A 24,179-nucleotide genomic window follows, 5' to 3' on the forward strand; every position below is an offset into this window, starting at 1 on the left:
CAGCAGCGCCTAGACATCAAAGTCCACTCTGTGTCCCAATGCCCCTGCATGGCCCAGCAAACATCTGCTTTTGCATCTCCAGGTGAATTGCTTTCCTCCCCTTTGAAGTCCCAAACCACTACGCCCAACATCTTCTTTTGTCTTTAGCTGAATCTTTTGTCTTTAGCTGAAGATCGTATTTAAGGTGAAAGCTTCAGCCATTTTGGCGAGTCACTCAGTTTTCCTGGGTCTCTCCCAAGTACACATGTTATTAAACTTTTGTTTGTTTTTCTCCTGTGAATCTATCTCAGGTCACCAGCCAGAAGAACCTAGAAGGGAAGAGGAAACTTTCCTCCCCAACAACCTACATCAAAAGATTGATGAATTAATATATACATACTTCATGTCATAATACAATGTTTAAGGTAAAATGCATTGTTTTATGATTTCCTACTTTATCCAACTTTTTCTAGTAACCAACAAACTATATGTCCCAGTATAATGTAGGTTAAGGAAAATAGAGTCTCCTGATCTGTAAAATGAAGAAGGTAATTCTTACTCATAAGACTGTTTTGAGGACTAAATAAAATCATCCATATAAAAGAATACCTGTCACCTAGTAAGCACACATTACCCACTAGCTAACACGGCATGCTGGTGGGGGTGGTAACATAACGGTAATGGCATGAGGGACCAGTCTGCCTGGATTCCCATCCCAGCTCAGTTACCAGCTCTGTGATCTTAGAGGAAGTTACCTAACCTCTCTGTACCTTAAATCCATCATCAGTAAAATGTACATAATAATAGCTCCGCCACCATTGGATTATTGTGAGGATCCAACGAATCAACTAATGTGAAGTGCCTAAGACATAATACGTGCTTAACGTAACACATTTTAGTCACTGTTATTTTGTATATTATTGGCTTTTCTTTTCAGCTAGATAGAAAATTGCCCTCTCTCAAAGCATCCAAATATTTGTTATCATTCCTTTGGCTCTAGGCTTCTCACCTTCTAAAATGAACACAGGACTCAATTTATTTTAGTACAGACAGATCACTAGTGCCATCTAGTGGCAAACTGCTAATAAATTTAACAAAAAGGAATATTGCCCATAAAGGGGTAAAATTTCTACAGACACGAATTTAATTTTTGAAGACAAACTAGATATTTGGAAATGTGATATGTTTTCTATAATGATTTGAATGTAATACAAATATAAGCGGGGGAAATTTAAAAACTGCACACCACAAGAAGATTTCTTGGCAAACACAGTACAAAAAAAAAAAAAAGATTCTTGCTTTGCATGAGCCAAACAACTGGGTTTAAACCCAATGTCAAAATTTTTGGACAGGGCTTTCCTCGTGGCGCAGTGGTTGAGAGTCCGCCTGCCGATGCAGAGGACACGGGTTCGTGTCCCGGTCCGGGAAGATCCCACATGCCGCGGAGTGGCTGGCCCCGTGGGCCATGGCCGCTGAGCCTGCGCATCCGGAGCCTGTGCTCCGCAACGGGAGAGGCCACAACAGTGAGAGGCCCGCGTACGGCAAAAAAACAAACAAAAAAAACAGATTTGTGATGTTAATATACCCCTGATATTTTCTAGACCTTAATTTCCTATGATATCAAATGAGTATGCTATATGTGTTGAATTCGTTTTGTAGTTATAAAAGTAAGGGATAAATCACTATGCTAATTTTAACATGATGAATCTATAATATTATCTGTCAGAAGCATTTTGAGGGGAACCTTGATAACTTCTAACATCCTTTCCAACATTTTGATTTTTTTTTAAATGCAGCCATATTGGAAGAAAAGAATTAGAAATGTGAATTTTGGGTGTAATTTAAACAGCATAAATGTTATAACATATACTAAGATATTAAGTTATATCATTGGATAAATTAAAAATTAATACCATACAAAGATCCCAGGTGATAGCATCATACAGCTTTACTTTCTGCAAGTCAGAACTTACAGAAGAACTCAAAACTGCACAAAACTACTGTAATCTATAATATTCAGGCAGTCCTTGCCTTGCTCATTGAAATATGTACAAATTTCAGAGCCACAATTTAGTCAAATAACAGCAGCCTTCCAACAACACAGTTCAAATTTCAGTTATCATGGCATATTAACTGTGACTAATTATATAAGAGCTGCTAGCTCTTTGGTCCAAAAATCACTATGTAAATAACAGATGAGCATCATGATCAGTGACTAACATGTCACTTCTTTCAAAGTCTGTCAGTGCTTGGTCACTGCACATCTGTTATTCAGTTCAAACGCAGACAGCAAATCATGTTGCTTCCTTGTGTTCCAGTGATAAACTCACTTGACATTTCACAAAAGTGAGTAATCAAAAGAGGCTATTAGGGCTTCCCTGATGGCGCAGTGGTTGAGAGTCTGCCTGCCGATGCAGGGGACGCGGGTTCGTGCCCTGGTCCGGGAAGATCCCGCATGCCGCGGAGCGGCTGGGCCCGTGAGCCATGGCCGCTGAGCCTGTGCGTCTGGAGCCTGTGCTCCGCAACGGAAGAGGCCACAACAGTGAGAGGCCCATGTACCGCAAAAAAAAAAAAAAAAAAAGAGGCTATTAGCCCATAAAGATGAAAGTGCAACAAAGAAATAAAACGTGATGATGCTGGAAATGAAATTGGATGTGAATAGAAGATCTGAAGATGATGAGAGCAAAGCAAGGATAGAAGAGACCTAGGCCAGCAAGAAGGTAAGAGCCATGAATGTAAAAAACAAGATAAAGTCGCTTCAACAGGATTCTAACTGAATGTAAATGGGTTGTACGAGAAATAGGGGATGACCCAGGAATGTTGACACCGTGCCCTTTGGAGCAATGTAGCTATGCAGCCATAAGAACTTAGTGAAGGCAAACTGATCAAAATAAATGAGGAATGTGATTGTGACAAAAAGGATGACAACGCCCCAGAGGAAGTGACACCAGAACAAAACTTCACATTAAAGAAACTCTCAGAGATATCTCATGACTTTGAAAGGACAAAGGACAAGATGGAAGTTGATCCAAACTTAGAAAGAATTTGACAGTTCAATTCACCAAGGCATAGAAAAGATGCCTGCTCCATATAATAAGTCGTATGATGAGAAGAAGGCAAGTAACTGTTCAAACTCCTCTTGAAAAGATTTTGGCAATGAAGTAATACTTTAATTCTCAATGTTTCTAATGTTTTAAATTACAGTGTACTGAATAAATATTAATTTTACTATTTTTCATTTCCTTATATATTTATAAACCACAGTAAGAGAGTTTTTAATGTTTTGAGAAAACATTTTAAAGGTCACAGAACAATTGTTATTCTCTTATTGATTTGCTTTGTCCAGTTTCAACTTAGTCATTTTCATGGTTTTGCACTATTGTGCAAAACAAGAACTGGATGTATTGCCAAAGCCTAAATTTTTCTTTCACAGTTTTCAGTCATTGTAAACGTCATTCAGAAATTGCCACCTACTGCATGCTAATATAATAGCTAGTTCCCTTCTGAACATATTTTATAAATTATTTGCAGTGTCATGATATAATGTTGAAAAGATGTCCTTGCTCCTAACCAAACCAGGCATATAGAAGAGCATATACAGAGCATTATATAGGCATATATAGAAGAGCATTATGTACCTGGCAGTGGCAACTGAACTAATATACCACTGACTCTTGGGTCCATGTTCAATTGATTGGTTATATCCAAAAGTTCTTCCTGAGAAACATCCTTAGGTTTTAGAATGATCTCACTACAGATACCTGGAAGAAAAACAAGTACAGAAAGTCACTTTAACAAAGATGTGTTTTTTCATTGATGGTGTCTTACACAATGTGTGATTGGTTCCCTCTGCTCCTATCCCACTGGAAGAAAAGGCCCTTCTACAAAAATGATGTTCTAAGCACCATCCGGAGGGAATTTTCAAATAGTACAGATGCTTTCTTGTGATTCACATGCATCCTTTGGCCCAGTAACCCATTTAGCAAATCACGCTCATCTGTGATAAGCTACCGTTAGCGGATTTGAAGAGAGTAAGAACACCAATACCACCACCACCACTATTAGGCCAAGTTCGGCAGAGTGAACTAGCCAGGTTTATCATGTGATTAAAGCAAAAAAACAGGCCCTTTAAATGTAACATGTTGCTCTCACATCTCACCATAAGATCTGAAATCACACTGAATTGATTCAATAAGAAATTTGAAGAAAAAGAGTAAGAAATGAATATAAACTTCGGTAACTAAATAATCTATAATAAATAATAATAATAATACATGTCATTCAAATAGCACTTAGTTGACAATTATCATTCATAATTATCACACTTTGAAGTAAAACCAGAAAACGTTATCTAGTAACAAGTACAACTAACACACGTCCCCACCTACGGCAGCAGCAGCTTTGATCTTCTTCCTGACGTATGTGTGGCTTGCTGGGTTATCACCCACTAAAATGATACTGAGGTGAGGTCTTCCATTCCCAAGAGAAATCCAAGATTCCACACCTCGCTGTATTTCTTTCTGGATTTGTTTGGCCATTTCAGTTCCTGAGATAATAATTGCGTCATGTCTGTGGAAAACAAAGGAATAAAGGTAGTACTAAAAAGGCAATAAGGAATATTCAACCACAAAAATTTAAAGTACAAGAGTGAACAAAACATTTATGATTCCCCAAGTGAGCAACCAAAATTTGACTTCTTTCAGGTATATTTGACACTCATTCTTCAGGTTCAAAAATATATTTATAATTTTTTAAAGGAGTCCAACTCTGCTTTTTAGTTCTGCATAACAATCTATCTATAGTATACATAACTTTTACATATATATATTTCAATTATCAAACCACATACTAAAGTTCTAGAATATTGGCTCTATAATATTGGCTGTATTAAAAGCTCTGCTATTTTTTTTCAGAAGAGACAGATCAGCACAGTCTAGTTAAAACTAGCACCCATCTTCAAAGCTCCAGGCCATGGTGTATACACGTGGCCCCATAGCCTTTTGACCCAAAGGCAAAGTCAGTTCACTCTTAATAGAATATCCTGTACAAGACCCTGAAGTCATGAGCTCCGTACTACACAACTCTTCTCACTTACTAAAGGAAAAATTTTATCCCTCAGCTCCAGGACAAGGACAACTGTGATGACAGCTGCCAGTCTTGCCATGCTTGTCATTGATTACTGTGGGGACCAGGCCAGTAAGTAAGGCTCAGTTGCCCCCCTACCCAAACACCCACACCACGGCATCATTTCTAATAGAAAAACTGCACAAAACATTACTTCCTGGCAGTTTTTAAGTGCTTAAGTAGGTAAGAAGTACTATACTTTGATAGATGACATAAATCTCTCTCTGGAAAGGCACAAAAAATGCCTTATGGGAAGGTTTTCCTGCTCTCCATGATCTCAAACTTAAAAGTGGTGAATTAATGTTGCTCCTACTGCATGTTTAGTTTTTAAAGGTACCTGATAAAGTAAAAGATGGTTCCTTCTTCCTGGGGCCCCTGTCCTTTCACTATTGAAAGGCCTGGTGAAAGCATGATCTATAGCACATGAATATTACACAAAATATCAAAAGCAGGTCAATGAATATTGTGAAGGAGAAGAAAAGGAGGAAAGAAAAACCTTATAGCAACTTAATTTTTTCAAGCACCTGTACATTTTCTATGTTCTAGTGAGAGCCGTCATCATGAATATCAGCCAGCACAAACAAAATGCAAACTTGCTGCCCCTTCCAAATAAGTCAACCCCCTCTCTAATAGGTTGACGTACATATACATAGACCAGATCAAGAATATTCCATATCAACCTGGCACCAGTGGTCCACAGAGTTCATCCAGATTCAAACAATTTTGATGTAAACAATGTTCTGCTAAGAAGTGATTCTGAAATATGGTCTATGGAGACATACGTCAAAATTGCCTGGGAACCTTACTGAACTTGCATATTCCTAGACCCCAAGACCACACCCATGATTTGCAATCCCTGGGAGAGGGGAGAGAGCCTGGGAATCTGCACATCTAACGGGTCCCCACAGGTATTCTTGCGCATGATCGTGTTTGAAAACCACTTCTTCAGTTCAACACAAAAGTATATTTCAATAATAATCATATCCATGGGTAAACAATTAACTGAGCAAATACACATTGGTTAGATAATACAATTATAAGTAAAGTCTACTTTTGATTCTAATTTTGTCTACTTTCCACTTTCAAGACATGGAAGGTCATGGTAAATGCAGTGTATCAATCTTGCTCCACTGTCTTAATTTTGTAATAGTTTTATTACAGTATAATTGATATACAATAAACTGCATATATTTAAAGCGAAAGTTTGACGTTTTAGTATATGTGTATATCTGAGAAACCATCACCACAATCAAGAATATGAAAATATCCATCCCCCTCAGAAGTTCCCTGGTAACCCTTTGTAATCTCACCATTCTATCTGTCCCTGCCATGCCTCCAGACAACACTGGTCTGCTTTCTGTCACTATATGTTAGTTGGTATTATCACGAGTTTTATAAAAATGGAATCACGCACTACATGCTCCTTCTCATCTAGCTACTTTCACTTAGCACAATTAAAATTCATTCATGCTGTTGTATGTAACAATAGTGCATCTCCTTTTATTGCTGAGTTTTCCATTGTAAGGATATATCAAATTGTGTATATCCATTTAATTGTTGATGGATATACGTGTGTTGTTTCCAGTTTTTAGTCATGACAAATAAAGCTGCTACAATCATTCATGTACAGGTCACTGTATGCACATATACTTTCATGTCTCGAGCAAATATCTAGGACTAGAATGGCTGGATCGTATGGTATATGTTTAAATGTGTAAGAAACTGTCAATCCGCTTTCCAAACTGGTTGTACCATTCTACATTTCTGCAAGAAGTATATGTGAGTTCCAGTTGTTCCACATAGTTGCTATCCCTTGATATGGTCGGTCTTTTAAATTTTAGATATTCTAGTGGATATATGATAGTATCTGACTGTGCTTTTAATTTGCATTCCCCTAATGAATGATGATGTTGAGCATTTTTTTTTCATGTGCATATTTTTTTCATATGCCTATCTTCTTTGGTGAATTGTGTAATTTAATTTTTTGCCCTTTGTTTAATAGGTCATTTCCTTATTGAGTTTTGAGAGTTCTTCATATATCCTAGATTCAAGTCCTTTATCAGATATATAATTTGAAATACTTTCTCCAAGTCTATGCTTTGCCTTTTCATTCTCTTAACTGTGTCTTTGTATGATAAGTTCTCAATTTTGATGTATTTTAATCAATTTTCCATTTATGGATCATGCTTGTGGTATTGTGCGTAAGAAATATTTGCTTAACTCAAGGTAACAAAGGTTTTCTCCCATGTTTCCTTCTAGAAGTTTTATGGGTTTAGGTTATGCATTTAGTTTTATGGCTTAGTTCTATCTTAGTTTGAAGAGACTTTATATCAGGATACTGCTGAATGCTTTTTCTGTGTCAATGGAGATGATCATATGATCAAATGTTTTTTTTGGTTTTAGACTCTTTTCAAATGTTAAACCAACCTTGCATTCCTGGGATAAACCTCCCACATATCCTTTCCAGATACTGTGGATTTCATCAGTTGTTAAAAAAATGTTTTGCAGCTATGTACCTGGCAGATATTTGTAGTTTTCTTTTCTTGTACTGTCTTTGTATGGTTTTGGTATATGGTTACTGCCCTCATAGAATGAGTTAGGAAGTATCCCATCCTCTTCACATTGCCAGAAGAGTTTGTATAGAATCGGTATTATTTCTTCCTTAAATGTTTGTAGAATTCACTTGTGAAGCCATCTGATCCTGGAGCTTTCTTTGTGGTGAGGTTTAAAACTCTAAATTTAATTTTTTTTAATACAAAGAGGGCTCTTCAGGTTACCTAGCATTTCTTGAGTGAGCTTTTGTAATTTGTGTCTTTGTACATTCTAATAATTAGTACATAATTATTAGACTAAATCAAGTTAAGATAAAATACATTCACTTTTGAGTTTAAATTTTATTTTTCAGGATTAAATAATGAACTGTTTTCACTATCTACTTTGAATTCCTGTTGCTCATTTGTTATTGATTCATTTAAGTGGACTTTTAGTACTAAGAAAACAAGGACCTCCTATGTTAACAAGTACTAAGGGCTGCAGATATGGCAAACAATTTCAGGTAGTAAAAAAAAAAAATACTTTCCAAAAATTAAATTGTGTCAGCAATATTCAGATAGGTAAAATACTCTGCTATAGAAGCAAGTTTATCTGCTAATAGACCAGAAGTCACTCTTATAGTAAAGAACATACATTTGTATTTTAAAATATAAAACCATCTGAGCTCCAAGTTGCATTCTATAGCATATGAATAGCAATACAGCTGCTTACATGTTTTATTAGCTGATTCTCTGTTAAACACAATGATTTAGTCATAAGTTATTGTGAAACTGGCAACAACTGAACATAATCCAGGATAATTATGGCCTAGATACTACAAGCTGTGTGACCCTGAGAATGTCAGATGACAATGGCATAAACTGATTCCTGACTTCCAAAAAGACAATCTACCTACAGATTAAACCTGACTGCACATTTTTTGTTGGGGTCTGAGGTGGCAGGGCTTACTTTACATTATAGTACCGATGTGCTAATTCAGCTTGCTAATTATAGCTGACATGATATGGCCTGGCCTAGTTGGTATTTATGGGTAAACACCCAAAAGACTGCCACCCAATTATGAATAGGGACTTAAAGCATTTTCAGTAGCAGCTGGCCCATCCCACTGATTCCCTCAGTCACTGCAGAGCCTCAGCAAGCCCGGCTCTATGGGAGACACAATATAAAGATAAATGAAGCAACCCGGACTTAGTGGAGGCCCAATGGGAGAATGCCTGTATCAGTCCATATGCTGGAAGAAATGGTAAACACACACATTAATAGCTCATATAGACTTCAGTGAATAAAGAAATGAGGTTTTTTTCAACATGCATATTGTTGAAAAATGTTACATATCAGCAACCACTCAAATGTTCAGCCACAGAAGCACACAACTCCTAAGAATTCACCCTGGCTCAAGTCTCGATCTCTGCCAGTCCATTTTCCACACTGCAGCCAGAGTGATTTTCCAAATGGAATCATATCAGTTCCCTTGTTAAAACTGCACTACATGTCCAGTTTTTATTAATTTAATAAATACATATTGAAAACCATTTATGTGCCAGGCAGTATTCTATGATATTTAACATATCATGTGTGAAACATGGAAAAAAAAAAGGCACATCTGGAAGCCACAGTTACCATTTTACATAGGTTGGTTAAGGTGTCACTTCTCTGATTAATCGAGTAACATCTGAGCATAAATGAAGGAAATGAAGGAATATGTTATGTGGTTATCTGGAGAAAAGAATTTAGGCTAAGGAAAATACACCGCAAGTACAAAGAACGTTAGGCAAGAATGTGCCTGGTATGTTTGATGAATAGAAAGGCCAGTGGCTACAGTAGAAAGAACAAATGGACCAGAACAGGACATAAAGTCAGAGAAGTAGTGTGACATCAGATCACATAGGGTCCTACGGGCATTCAGAAGGACGTTGGCTTTTATTACGAGAAAGAAAGCCATTTAGAAATTTTGACCTGATTTTCATGACCTGATTTTCATTATTCAGTGATAACTGGTTAAAATGTGGAGGAGAGACTATGGGAGGAAGGGGCAAGTGGGGACACCAGTTAAGAGGCTAGTGTGGTATCCCAGGCAAGAGATGAGGGTGGCTTGGGCAAGGGGGGTAGCAGTGGAGATGCTAAGTAGTCTGATTCTGAATCTATCTGGAGGGTGGAGCCACTGGAATTTACTGAGATTGGGTATAGGGTGTGAGAAAAAGAAGTCAAATATGACTCCCAAATTTTTGACATGAAAAACTAAGGAAAGGAAGTTTTAACTCAAATCCAAACATCCTGCAGCTTACACGCCCCTGCATGAGCTTTCTTTAGCTTCCCTGTGCTCACCAAGTCCCACACTACACATAGCTGCATTTAAATTTATCACCTGTGCTAGGTTCTCACTTCTGGGCCTTCACATACACTATTCCCTCGATCTGAAACACTCTTCATCCTCCTTCTCACTTCTCTAACATCCCTACCAAATCTGTTCCTCCTTCACTCCCACACAGTCCTCAAGTCTCAGCTTGGAAAGGACTCTGGGAAATGTTCTCTGACCCCTTCAACCTGGGGATCTGCCTCTTATATGAGTGCCCACAGCACCCAGCTTTTACCCTCATGTAGTATCTTAAGGCCTTGTTAAAATTACTGTCTCCCCCACTATACTCTAAGCTGTGTAGGACAGGAAGCTTATATTTACGATGACATCCTTAATACCTAAGAGTATTTTGCACATTGTGTTTATCAAATATTTGTGGAATTATCAGAGTTAAACTGTTTATTGTATTATAATTTGTTGGAGTTACCATGCAGCCACTGAAAATAATAATTATAAAAATAGCAATATGTGAAAATGCTCATTGCATAAAATTAAGTGAAGAAATTAAATGAAAAATTGTAGGTACGTAACTGTAACTTAAAATATGCATGCATATGGCTAAAGATTAAAAAGAAATATAAATAAAATAAAATAAAATGGTGAGATAGGTTAGTATTCTGGATATTTGTCTTTCTATCTTAGAATATTTTAAAGCGCTATCAAAACAGATCTTGAATTATATTAAAAGTGAGTAGATGCAAAATATGTATAAAACACATGAAAAGAAAAAATAATAGTAAAATTAACAAACTTACCACCCAGTTTAAGAAAGATATTACCATTGTCATTGAAATTGTCTTTGTGATCCTCCTCTACCAAAATCTGATCCTCTCCCATAGAGTTAAACACAATCCTGAAATTTGGGTTTATAATTGCATTGCTTTCCTTTCCATTCCTTTCTTTTATCATTTAACCTAATGTTTATATCTATAAATATTAAAAATATAATAATATACATTATTTATAATATAATGTAATATAATAATATACATATGTATACTATATATAGTAATGTATAATATATATGATATATATCACATTTACATATGATATAAATATAAAATAACATGCAATATTATAATATTTCTCTAAGGTTTACACCCAGGGATGGAATTGCTATGTTATAAGATACATTTATGTGTGTTCAATTTATGCCAACCTGTTTCCAAAGTGGTTGCACTAATTTATAAGTCCACCAGTAGTGTTTAAGAATTTCTATTGTTCTACTTCCTTGATATTGTCAAAGTTTTTAAATTAACCAATTAGCTAAATGTCATTTTGTTGTGGTTTTACTATGCATTTCCCTAATTACTAGAGGTTGGATGTCTTATAGGTTAATTGGCCATTTGGAGTTCCTCTTCTATGGGATGCCTGTTCCTCTTCATTGACCATTTTTCTAATGGATTATTAACTTGTGCCTAATTTTTAGTAGTTATTTATGCATTCTGAACACTAATCTTGTATCAAGTATACCTATGTATCAAGTATCACAAGTATGTGGCTTGTGTTTTCACTTATTATATGGTTACTTTTGATGAAAAGTTCTTAATTCTAATGTGAAAACCATCTTTGCCTCTAGAGTTTGTACTTTTGTCTCTTAAGAAAATCTTCATCTCTGACAAAATTTCTTTTACAGAGCACAACAGTACTCACAGTTGATGAGACAGACTGGCTAAGGAACTGCCAGCAACTTTTTGAGGCTCTCTACAGGCTAGATCTAAAAATCTCAGGGTTTAACAAAAAGATCTAAAAAGTGGTTCTGCCAAGCCTCAGTTAAGAACCACTGATTTATGCCCCCATCATTCTCAAAGCAGGAGTCCCCACTCTAGTATTCTTTTTTGTGTGTGTGTATGGTACGCGGGCCTCTCACCGTTGCGGCCTGTCCCGTCGCGGAGCACAGGCTCCGGACGTGCAGGCTGAGCGGCCATGGCCCACAGGCCCAGCCGCCCCGCGGCATGTGGGATCCTCCCGGACCGGGGCACGAACCCGCGTCCCCTGCATCGGCAGGCGGACTCTCAACCACTGCGCCACTAGGGAAGCCCCACACTCTAGTATTCTTGATAGGTGGTCAGCTACTTTCAATATAAAGAAACCTATGAAGCATATGTGCTTGAAACTGGTCATGGAGCAAGATATCCATAATTGTATGCAAACAAGCTATAATCTACCAACTAAAGTATAAATTGATAAATTAAAAAATATTGTACACATAAACTCACTTATTGTAACTAAATTACAAAGCTATTGTGAAGTTTATATTGAACACAAAAACTTGAATGTACTCTCTCTTCATTGCCTACATCAGATTTTAGAAATAAGTGTTTAAAAATCTATTTTGTAAATGAGCCAAAAAGACCTAAAAGTGTTGCATTTTTTTCAAACTCTGTTGGAAATTGTTAACATATTCAAAAAATAGGCCAAGACATGGTGGGGGGGGGCTTCAGATTTGAAACTTTTAGTGAATTGCAAATACTGAAACCAAAGCTTACAAACAGAAATGCACCCCTTCAAAAGCAAGGGAAGTACTGAGCTAATTAAACAATGATGCCTCAAACAATATACAAGCAATTTTGAAGTTCTACTGTTGTGGGTTGAATTGTGTCCCCAAAAAGATATGTTCAAATCCTAATCCCTGGTACCTGTGCTGTGACCTTATTTGGAAATAAGGTATTTGCTGATGTAATTATGATGTAGATAAAGTCATACTGCAGTGGAGTGGACCATAAATCCAATATGACTGCTGTCCTTAGAAGAAGAGAAGACAGAACTCCACGTGAAGACACAGAGGCAAGATGGCCATATGACCACAGAGGCAGAGTTGGGGTTATGCAGCTATAAGTGAAGGAAAACCAAGGATTGCCAGCAACAAGACGCTAGGAGAGCATGGCTCTGCAGATTCCTTGATTTCAGACTTCTAGCCTCCACGGGTGTGAGGATAAGTTTCTGTTGCTTTAAACTGATGGGGTCGCGAGCCACAACTACTGAGCCCGTGGCGCCTAGAGCCCGTGCTCCACAACAAGAGAAGCCACTGCAATGAGAAGCCCACGCACCGCAACGAAGAGTAGCCCCCACTTGCAGCAACCAGAGAAAGCCCACACACAGCAACGAAGACCCAATGCAGCCAAAAAATAAATTTAATTAATTAATTAAACTGATGGGGTTCAGGGCAAGCTGCCCCAAGTTGTGCCACTCTGGCATGCAGATTATTTCCAGCTGAAAATAACCAAGGCCTAATACACTCCAGAAGAAACCTCTGAACTTCCCCCTAAATGCCCAAAAGAACTTAAGATAGAAGGCTGGTTCCAGGAAGGAGCTATCACAACAGATAACCATTCTAAAGTATGAACTAGGTGTGGTAGACAAGCAGGAAACTAGCAAGGCCTGTTTTTGATCAAAGTCCTCTCTGAGTCCCACTGTCTCTAGATGATCCAGCAAACGTTTGTTCACCGAACATTAACTCTTTTCATCTTCCTGTGAATTACCTTACTTTTAAGTCCCAGACCCTTACCTTCTTCTCCTTAGTCCAGAATAACATATATACCTCATCTTGCCTTACTATCTTTGGAATTCTTCATGTTTATGTGAATTCCCTTATGTACTTAATAAATTTGGTTTTCTCTGGTTAATCTGCTTATGTCATTTTAATTGCCAGCTAAAAGAACTAAGAGGAAAAAAAGGAGAGTATCCCCTCCTTCACAAAGCCATCTAGTTTGTGGTACTTTATGACAGACTTAGTAAACAAATACATCTATAATCCCAATTTAAAATATCCCAATTTGTGGGAAGAACTTTTGATGACTCTATTTTTCACTGAATAAATTTATATTTTGTAATGTAATGGAACATAATTGAGAAGACCTATCATTTTACTGCATCTAAATATGGCAAAATATTTTAAAAATCATAAATAGATACAACTTATTTGATGACTTTTATCTTAAATATTTGTCAAAGAAAGGTACTTTGAAATGAGACATGAAAATAGCACTTGTGAAAATATTTAGGCTGAAACATCTTCATGAAAAAAACTAGAACTGAGACTATGTTCAATTTAGAAGAGTTTGCTCTGAGTTTACCAGGTGCTTTAGCATCTGTAGAGAAAGTATTTTTCAAACTAAAAATACTACTGTCTAAAGAAAAGAGTAATTTGCAACTTATAAGAAAACACAGCAAATTTAATTTTTAAATTAAGCATAAGTTTGGGTTTTTTTCCCAGAAAATTATCAGTATCAAGGCATTAAATGAAGATATGGCTAAGAAACTGATTCAAATTCAGTTGCCCTTGAACAACATGGGTTTGAACAGTATGGGTCCACTTATACATAGATTTTTCTTATTAACTGGGTACCGTAGTACAACACGATTCTCAGTTGGTTGAAACTGAGAAGGCAGAACTGCAAATACAGAGGGCCTGTGAAGATTTTTAACTCTCTGGAGGGTCAGCATCCCGAACCCCTGCATTGTTCAAGGGTCAACTGTATGTATATGTACCAAGAATGGGTCATATGTTAAAAGTTAACAGTCACATAATTAACATAAAAATGTAAATGTGTTAATATAAAATTAATATTAAAAATTTAAATTGTTTTAATGTATAAGAGTATAAATTATATTTTAAAATGTTAATTTTGAAAATAGTTTTCAATAGAACTCTTATAGGTCGATAATATAAGTCAATAAATAATCTAAATATGTAATTTTCATTATTTTAATGGGGTTTTTCTACTCTTAAAAATGTGGTTTCATCAAAAAATTATATACTGACATTGCCATTAATACACATCAAAAGTGAAGTCAATTTGACCCCTTAGATATCTTTCACACAATGCACCCTGTCATTACTTGCTCAGGTGACATCTCCTGCAAGCAGAAATGTTGCAAGTCACCCCCAAAGAAGGCAGAACAAGGAGCTCTCCCTTTCAGCACTTTATTCTCCCCTCCATTTCTGGGCTAGCACTAAATATGGCTTCATTAGGAAAGAATAAATCATAATCAAGGGGCTAGGGAGGAGAGTTAGCAGTAGAGCAGCACAATGCAGTACAAATTACTCACCCAAAGACAGTAGTACCGAGTGTCAGCCCTGGTTCACCCTTACCAGCTATAATGAAGTTGGACAAGTCTCGTAACTGCTTTCAAAGGCATGCAATTTCCTCATCTATAAAATGGGAATGGTTGGCTAAGAGTTGATTGGCTGATTTGTAAAAATGGCTCTCCTAGTTTCTGTTAAGTAACAGATGGAGACATATTCAGAAAACCAGAAGTAATATGTGACTAAAAAGCCATCAACATTTAGTGTTGTTTCTATGAGCTTATTTACCTATTTACTTTCCAGAAAATAAACTGCAACCATCCAACTGGAATCTACAGTTCCAAGAATTAATTAAATTTGTAATTCCTAGAATTAAATGAAGTTAATTTAGTTTAACTAACTAAAACAAAGTAGTAAACAGGAGGGAAAAAAATCACTACTTTTCTTGTGTATCTAAATACTCCTTCACAAAACAGTAAAATAACAAAATCTGCTCAAGATCAACAGTGTATTTAATTTGTATACTTCACATCTTGCTTCTGCATCTATGTTTCAATCTCATTTTCAACCACAACTTTAATTAGAGATGCAATAAACTGTTTTATGATCTATAAAGATGAAAAAGCCAAATACAGTCATTAGCAATTCAAATATCTCTGCAAGTCCTTAGCATAGTTTAATCGCTTTGTATCTTAGAGCATAATTTTAAGATTTTGAGTTCAAATTAACTATACAATAGAAATGAAACAAACTCAAGGGAACCAGGGCAAAATTACATATGGAATAAAACCAACCAATCAGTAGTACTAGGGAGCTATTCGAAGTAAGTGAATTTTTTTTAAAGTAAATTAATACTTAGAAGTGTTAAGTTTATGGCCTTTTAAAAACATTTCATTTCACATCCTAGATACTATCTTACACCGTGAAGTAATTTTATCAGAAATTATACTTTTATAAGTCAAAAAAACTAAAGCAAGTTCTTTTCATGATGTGTGATTCTGTTATTCAATTTTGTAAGTTAACTCTTTCAGGACCCTAACCTGTAACTTAGAACATAAGCAGCAACCTATACATCCATGATTTTTGCAGAAAACATCTTAGATGCTAAAGTTTGTACCACGAGAACCCTTGGGCAGTCTGTTGAATCCGATGTACATCTTCTCAGAATAATCTTTTTTAAATGTTTAACATAAAATACACAGGTTTACAAGGAAACCAATTTTATTAAAATATTGTTATCACTTTTTTTAAAGCGTTAAATAAAAGGATCTAGTGGCAAGTCTAATTACTACCATAATATCAAAGTAGTGGTGAGTGTATATGATGTTTTGAGATCTCTGCATCAACTGTTATTAAAATATCTATGTTTTCACTGGCAATATCATAAGTACTACTAATATTACTGTGGTTTAAGGCCAACATTCAACATTGAAGAAAATGCTAAGTTTATTAGAGGTCAGTGACCTCCCATCTAAGTTTAGGGATCCCCTAAATTCTATCCATTAAGTCCCAGGCTAAGAAACACCCTGTATTAAGGAAATCTAACTAGATAATTTTTAAGATTTATATGCAAAATCAGTTTTCTTGATTCACAAAAGTTCTACAGGATTTAATAAGAGTTTTCAGAAGGAGGAAAAGCAAGAGGGAGATATGTCAACAATTATAAATTGCTTGTAGAGTAAAGCACTGGATAGATCATGCAGGTTCAAATCCTGTCTTCACCATTTATTTATTGTGTTATCTTGGACAAGTTATTTAATGTTCCCTTAAATATTAATAAGAATTTATTTTTCAACAATACAACTGGATTATTCAAAGGCAAGATGATATTCATTGCAGAGTTAATGATAAAGAGCTGAAGTGGGAAGAGGAAACATATATTTTAAACTATAATATGCCCTCACTTTAGAATTATGAATCTTTGAATAGTCTCTTGGCTCTAGGCACATTCTTTAATGAAAGTAATTATAGAAATCCAAGTAGAGTTCAGATCATTAAGTGAACAAACCTGACTGGTATGATGTTGACAAGAACATGACGTGAATCTGAGAGTAAATTATTTCATGTTTCAAGGACTAGACAGTAAACAACAGCAAGATGGTTAGGTAAGTTAATGGCCACTTGACTTAATATGATGCAGTCAATAAAATGTTAACAGAAACAATGGTAAGGGCTTCCCTGGTGGCGCAGTGGTTGAGAGTCCGCCTGCCGATGCAGGGGACACGGTGCCGACGCAGTGCCCCGGTCTGGGAAGATCCCACATGCCGCGAAGCGGCTGGTCCCGTGAGCCACGGCCACTGAGCCTGCGCGTCCGGAGCCTGTGCTCTGCAACGGGAGAGGCCACATAGGCCTTCTTGGATACTATCCAACCCTGGGTTCTCCTTTGACACTAATTTAGGTTTGGATTATATTGCATACACAAATTAGGTGGGGTTTTTCTGGTCCAAATTGCACTTCTTAATAGTAAAACTCACTTATTACTAATCATTGATTTATCCTAAATTAATCATTGACAGTTCAGATTTCACCCAAGCTCCTATGTCTTTAAGCATCCTTTCACAACTTAATCGCCCCTAAGCCAAACTATTTTAAAAAATCTTCATTGAGCTCCATTGAATTCCATTAAGAGTATGTAACCATGGAAGATAATCTGGTGGGTTTCTTTCCTGCTATTTTTATCATCCCATCAGGGTATTAACATGAAAGGATAATATAATTTCAAAACGTGAAAAACAAAGATATGGGTCATTAAAGAAACTGCTAAATTACTACTAAAACCATGACTGAGTAACAAGATCTGAGATTAGTATTAGTCTCCTTTGTTCATCTATTGATCCATTTTAATCAGAAAACTTGATTTTGGAGACATTACGTTAGAACACATTATCTCTGAACAGCTGGGACACAGGAATAAAACTAATATATAAGACACTAAATGGTGAAACTTTTAGTTCTAAATTTAAAATGACAAAAGAACTGCTTAGAAATAAAAACTATCATATCTCATTTTCATTAGAATAGGTAAGGCATTAAGATAGGAAAATCACACTATATTTGCCAGCAAAATAAAATATGTCTTTGAGAAACTGCCTTTGCTAGTCACTGGGACTAACTCTATCTTCGTTGATATAATGCTAAAGAAAATCAGCTTTACTAATGGTCCTAACTGGAGTCTGGGTCCTTCGAGCTTCACATGAGGATAAAAGGATCTTTAAACCAAATAATTATATAGCAGAGAGAGAAACTGAGTAAGTACTAGAGGAGAGAGTCTGAAGAAAAATGAACAGCCTTATAAATAAAATTTGTCTTTTTAAAATTATTAAACTCTCCACTCTACAAGACATTATTATTTAAATAACATAAACCGCTTATCTCTTACTAGCTCCAAAAATTTAGTTTTTTAAAATGCTGGCCTAGCTGCAAAAATGATAAAGCCATTGGCAGTGAGACACGAAGAAAAGGTGAGGCTTCCAAAAACAGCTGTACGTCAGTACACAAAATTTTGCAAATGCTGAAAGGAATCATAGTAAGACAGGGAAAAAAGGGGAAATCTGCCAAGTTAATTTTTTTTGGAATACTGAGCAATAGCATAAATATGGAACAAATGCTTGGGATATCCATTTAGTTACTAAAAATGAGTTCAGGCAGTAAAGCAGCATTTAGGGAAGTCCCCGCTGTAGAACACCTGCAAATCTGATTTGAACATAGCATTAATGTACAAAGTTTGTTAACCTTGCCTCCAAAAGGGACAGACTGCTGCCCAGCTCAAAACACTGAAAAACACAGGGCCGGACTCATGCGATGTTTACAACCCAAGTACATTTTGATTTGTAAACTCCTCACACAGTGAGGCAAAATTGGAAAATTTAATCAACAAGAATTTTTTATTTGTAACTTTCTGGCTGTTTAGGTAATGCATTTTAAGAAACAATAAGCTGCAACAAATAGAAGGGCTATTTATTTGACATTAAATATATTTTAATGTCATGAGTAAATGACATTTTTTCATGAGTAAATGGGAAAAAAAACTCACGGCAAATTTTAAAGGGAAACCATTGAGATATAAATATTCTCAAGGTTTTGTAACTTTCAAATTCTGTCAAACATTATTTCTTGAAATTCTGCTTATTTAAAAAGAAACTTCTCTACTAAAAAAGTATTTATATATTCCATTACTACAGGTGTCTAATTAGCCAAAAATATAAAAAATAATCAAAAATACTTTTTCATTTAAGGCTCTGTACCAGAAACTGGTAATAAATCTGTTAATTGAGAACAGTCAATATCATTGTGGAAAGAGTTTATCAAACTCAAAGACACTTTTCAGAAAGAATAACACTAAGGCTCAAATTTTAAGTCAATAGGATGATGTCAGACTTAAACCACATTCACTATGAAGAACTAGACAACTAATGAGTCACTACATATTAAAAGAGATGACTGAGGATGGGGACAAGTGGGGAGGCAGACAGTGGCGACCTCTGGAACATGGAATCTCTTCTCTCTGCTGGTCCTAGAAGAGAAAAGAGACACCAATGAGCATCGACACACTGTCTGCATTCCTCCCCACCCGAGACCCACCAGTCCACAGGTGTTTCTCAACCTTACAGCCAACCTCACCTTCATATATGGTACTCAGTGCCAAGAGGATGTCAAAAACACCACCCTATCCTAACCTAATTAGTACTGCCTTGAAAAAATTAAAACCTATCAAAGGTATTATTTATTTTTATACAGATATAATCTGCATCAAATGGAGCTGAAAGCAGCTGGGTTGAAAGCAATACTTCTTTATATTAAAATAGCTTTCCAAAATTATTGCACTCAATTACTTTAAATTATAGAGGTCATTAATTCAATTTTAAAAGATCTCAATTATCCGTATGTGTGGCACATGTGTGTAGCAAGTGGCTTCAAAAGATGCTGGGGTTTTAACTGTCCGTGGCTCTCATTCAATGTCCTTGGAGAAGATAGGGTGATGAGGTTGTCTATTTACATCAGCTGACAAAGGGAAATTAACCAAGTCATACAATTTGTAAAAGGTTACCTTCACTCCGGAAAGAAGCCGTAAAATAACTGAAATTCCAAAAATAGTTATCTAAAAAAGGTGACTAGAGTGCATAATTCCTTCAAACCTGTAATACAAATAGGATTCTACAGAATCTGCTTTTCCTAGGTTGTAGAGTCGATAATTCCAAACCAACTGGCAACTTTTTTTTCAGACACCATGAGAGCTTCTACAATCAGAACTCTGAGTCACTGTTATTTTTTCACATATCCTCGTAGAGGACAAGTAGTCCACAGAAACCTCGTCCAAAGTAAACCCGATAGGGAATATTTTTTTAAATTTCAGTCACTCAAGACTAAGGTCCAAATATACAATGAAGAGTTAATCAATTTAAGTTAAAACAGCAGTAGCTATGTTTCCACATTGCCGATCTTTACTTTCTTCCAGGTACAGTGCTGGGCATTGGGGATACAAAAAGACGAGTAAGACACAATCTCTGGTCACATGAAACCACAGTGAAAGCACGTTACTGGAAGCCCTTAAAGTCTGAAAACAGAATCTCTTCTGGACTCACTGGCTCTGGGTCAAGGGAATATACTTTTAGCTTCTTAGATTTGAGTTTGTAGCTACAAGTAGATGACGGACGGGTGAAGTGTTCCTGGGCACTATTTGTGCAGAAGAGTTAAACCCATACTCACAATCTGCCAGCCAGCAACAAGGTCCAAAGAGATCCAGTGAATCTAAGACTGAGCACGTCAATCTAAGACTACAGAGATTCGAGAAGCGCCATACAGAAAAAGACTGAGAAGTCAAGATTAATGCCTTATTTTGTGAACTCATTAAGAATTTTAGAGCTGGAAAAGACCTCAGTATTACCACCAACAAAGAAAGTCAGAAACTCAAACACTACTAAACCATCTGGTCATCGCCCACTCCTTTGTTTACGAAACACAACAATAACCCAAACCAAAACAAATGCTTCAAACAAGCAGACCACGTGTTTCTAGGGCCTCTCTCCTCTGGGCCTCAAAGGTCTTCCTCAGTCACTCAACCGCACCTGCTGCAGTTCCAGGGAGCGCAGAGCACGTCCAAGTTGCCTGACTTGAGGACGACGCTACCCGCCCGCAGCCAAGTTCGGGGCCAAGGCCGGCCTAGCCCCCAGCCCCGCCGCGCCGCACGGCTGCCCGGAGCCCCCGGCCTCACGCGTTAGGGCCTCGCCCGCGCCAGCGGCCGCCGCCCCTCCCACAGCCAGCGGCTTCGCACCCGGGAGCGCCCCGACCCGAAGAGGTCGAGCGTCCGGGAGCGCTCGTACCTCAAGCCGCTGCTCCGAAAGCCCCGGAACGCGCGCCCGGCCGTTCCCGGCGCCGCCAAGAGCGACGCCGCGTTCCGGCCCAACGCCGACACTCGGCCCAGGCGGCCGCGGAGCAGCCAGAAGGCGCGGGCCGACACTGTCATGGCCGCGAATCCCGGCTCCAGAACAGAGGCGCCACCTCCCGCCGCTCCGGTCCTCGCAGCTGCAGACCGGGCTCTGCCCCGACCGGGCTCGGCTGGAGAGCGAGTCCCTCCAGCCGAGGGTTCCCGAGGGCACCACGCACGGGTGGGGCCCGGAGCCGAATGAGGGCTGGAGGCGGGGCCGAAGGAATCCCTGGACCGTCAGGGGGCGGGGCCGAAGGACCCCTGGACCGTCAGGGGGCGGGGCCGGGACGCAAACCCTAAGCTGAGAAGAGTACTGGCAGGTGGGTCTAGAGACTGTTGGCTTGCGATGTCGCCTGGCGGCGACTAGGCTTCTCACCCACTGGGCACGCTGCTGATGTGCCCATAGCGAGGACACACGGAAAGCGTCTAATCAGTTCAAGCAGCATTCCCCCTTTCTCCCAAACCAGAGCTCCGCCCCACAATCGGCTACCTGGAATTTCATTAAAAGCAAGAAGGGTGTTACAGGTTCTCTGTTTCCCTTGGTGAGACCTTGGGATACCTTGAGAGCAGGAGAAAGAAAGAAAAGTGTGTGTGTGGAGGGAGAAGGAGGACCTAGCTGAGCAAGGCCTGCACCTAAGGATTTCTGTAGCTCTACCTTATCATCTCCACTTCGGAGGGGAAAAATTGGCCAATGTCTATTATTTTCTAGAGTCTATGATCAAGGTTACACAACCTAGGAACCTGTGTTATGTGGTGAATTTGTAGTGAGAAAACAGAACATCAGCTCCCTTTGAAAAAGTAAGAATCAGAATGGCCATTCATTATGCTGGGATATGTTGAGATGAAGTGAGGCATGTTTTCAAATTTTAAGAGTTTATTGGAGCAAAAACAAATTTGAATCAGGCAGCATCCAACCTAGCAGATAGAAAGGAGTTCTAAGGAGCATGTCTTTCACAAAATGAAAGACTTGTAGGCAGAAGGGAGCAGGAACAAGGAAGTTATACTAGACAAATAAGCGGTTTGGGCATTGCAAGGTTACTTTCCTTTAGGGATGGCAGGGGTCAATCAAATATCTTATCTAACTAGTGATAATAATGAAGAAGGAAACAGACAGAAGTATCTTTATGCCCTTGAATTAAGTATTTTTTTTAATTTTTCCTGTAGTCCAGCCTAAAGGGATAATGCAAAATATAGAAAAAAGTGTGCACAAAATACATAATTGAGAAAATTAAAAATAATTTACATATTAAAAATACAGAATTATTGGGACTTCCCTGGCGGTCCAGTGGTTAAGACTTTGCCTTCCAATGCAGTGGGTGTGGGTTCAATCCCTAGTCAAGGAGGTAAGATCCCACATGCCTCGTGGCCAAAACACCAGAACATAAAACAGAAGCAATATTGTAACAAATTCAATAAAGACTCTAAAAATGGTCCACATCAAAAAAAATCTTAAAAAAAAATACAGGAGTATTTTTGTGAACTGTTCTATTCATTAAAATAAAAGTTATAAAAATATCAATAGTAATAGCTAGCAGTTTCTGTAGGCTTATTCTGTTCCAGGCACTCTTCTATGTCCTTTACATAGATTGCTTCATTTAATCTTCACAATAGTTCTGGGAGGTAGAGTCTCTTATTGTTCCCATTTTACATATTATAAATTTGAATTTCAAAGAAATTAAGGAACTTGCACAAAGCTACAACTCTAGTAAGTGGTACATCCAGGAATCAAAGAAAATCACTTTGATTCTGTAGGTAAAAAGATAACAAACTTCTAATAATCCATGGGACAAAGAAAACATGAAAAGGAAAATGAAAAGAGAACATATCAAAATTGAGCAATGTAGCTAAAGCAGTACTTTTGGAGAAATTGGAAGCCTTAAATGCTTATTTTAGAAAAAAGTAAAGGTCTAAAATCAATGGTCTAATAATCTCTAGGTCCATCCATGTTGCTACAAATGGCATTATTTCATTCCTTTTTTTATGGCTGAGTAATATTCCATTGTATATACGTACCACATCTTCTTTATCCATTCACCTGTCGATGGACATTTAGGTTGCTTCCACATCTTGGCTATTGTAAACAACGCTGCAATGAACGTTGAGGTGCATGTATCTTTTCCAATTATGGTTTTCTCTGGATATATGTCCAGGAGTGGGATTGCTGGATTATATGGTAGTCCTATTTCTAGTTTTTTAAGGAACCTGTTCTCCATAGGGGTTGTACCAATCTACATTCCCACCAACAGTGTAGGAGGGTTCCATTTTCTGCACACCCTCTCTGGCACTAATTTGTAGAGTTTTTGATGATGGCCATTCTGACTGGTGTGAGGAGATACCTAGACTCACCGACTCCGAAAACAAACTTATGGTTACCAAAGGGGAAAGTTGGTGGGGGAAGGCAAATTAGGAGTTTGGGATTAATATATAAATACTACTATATATAAAATAGATAATCGACAAGGACCTATGTATAGCACAGGGAACTCTAATCAATATTCTGTAATAATCTATATGGAAAAGAATCTGAAAAAGAATGGATATATGTATAACTTTGCTTTACACCTGAAACTAACACAATATTGTAAATCAACTATACTCCAATATAAAATAAAAATTACATTAAAAATAAAATAAAATAAAATCAATGGCCTAAGCTTCTATCTTAACAAATTAGAAAAATAAGAACAGTTGAACTAAAGATAAGAGCTAAATTA

General features: G+C 37.5%; 1 protein-coding gene across 8 annotated transcripts in view; it reads right to left on the reverse strand.

Moving 5' to 3' along the window:
• MTHFD2L (methylenetetrahydrofolate dehydrogenase (NADP+ dependent) 2 like) overlaps positions 1-21,651 on the reverse strand; it is a 147,701-nt gene extending 126,050 nt beyond the window's left edge. For 5 of the 8 annotated variants that reach the window (XR_009540296.1, XR_009540297.1, XM_060148037.1 and 2 more), the window contains exons 1-3: positions 21,362-21,651; positions 4,364-4,548; positions 3,618-3,740 (exon numbers count right to left, since the gene is read on the reverse strand). Coding sequence is in view for 5 of the 8 variants with exons in the window: in XM_060148037.1 (XP_060004020.1) it covers positions 3,618-3,740; positions 4,364-4,548; positions 21,362-21,504 (451 nt within the window). In the remaining 3 variants the exon portion in view is untranslated. Of the gene's footprint in view, positions 1-3,617; positions 3,741-4,363; positions 4,549-18,838; positions 19,555-21,361 lie in introns of those variants that run through there. The other 3 variants (XM_060148040.1, XM_060148042.1, XM_060148041.1) reach the window with 3 other exon arrangements.
• Positions 21,652-24,179: the final 2,528 nt, after the last annotated feature.

Source organism: Lagenorhynchus albirostris, chromosome 4 (genome assembly GCF_949774975.1).
Source record: "Lagenorhynchus albirostris chromosome 4, mLagAlb1.1, whole genome shotgun sequence".
NCBI lineage: Eukaryota > Metazoa > Chordata > Mammalia > Artiodactyla > Delphinidae > Lagenorhynchus > Lagenorhynchus albirostris.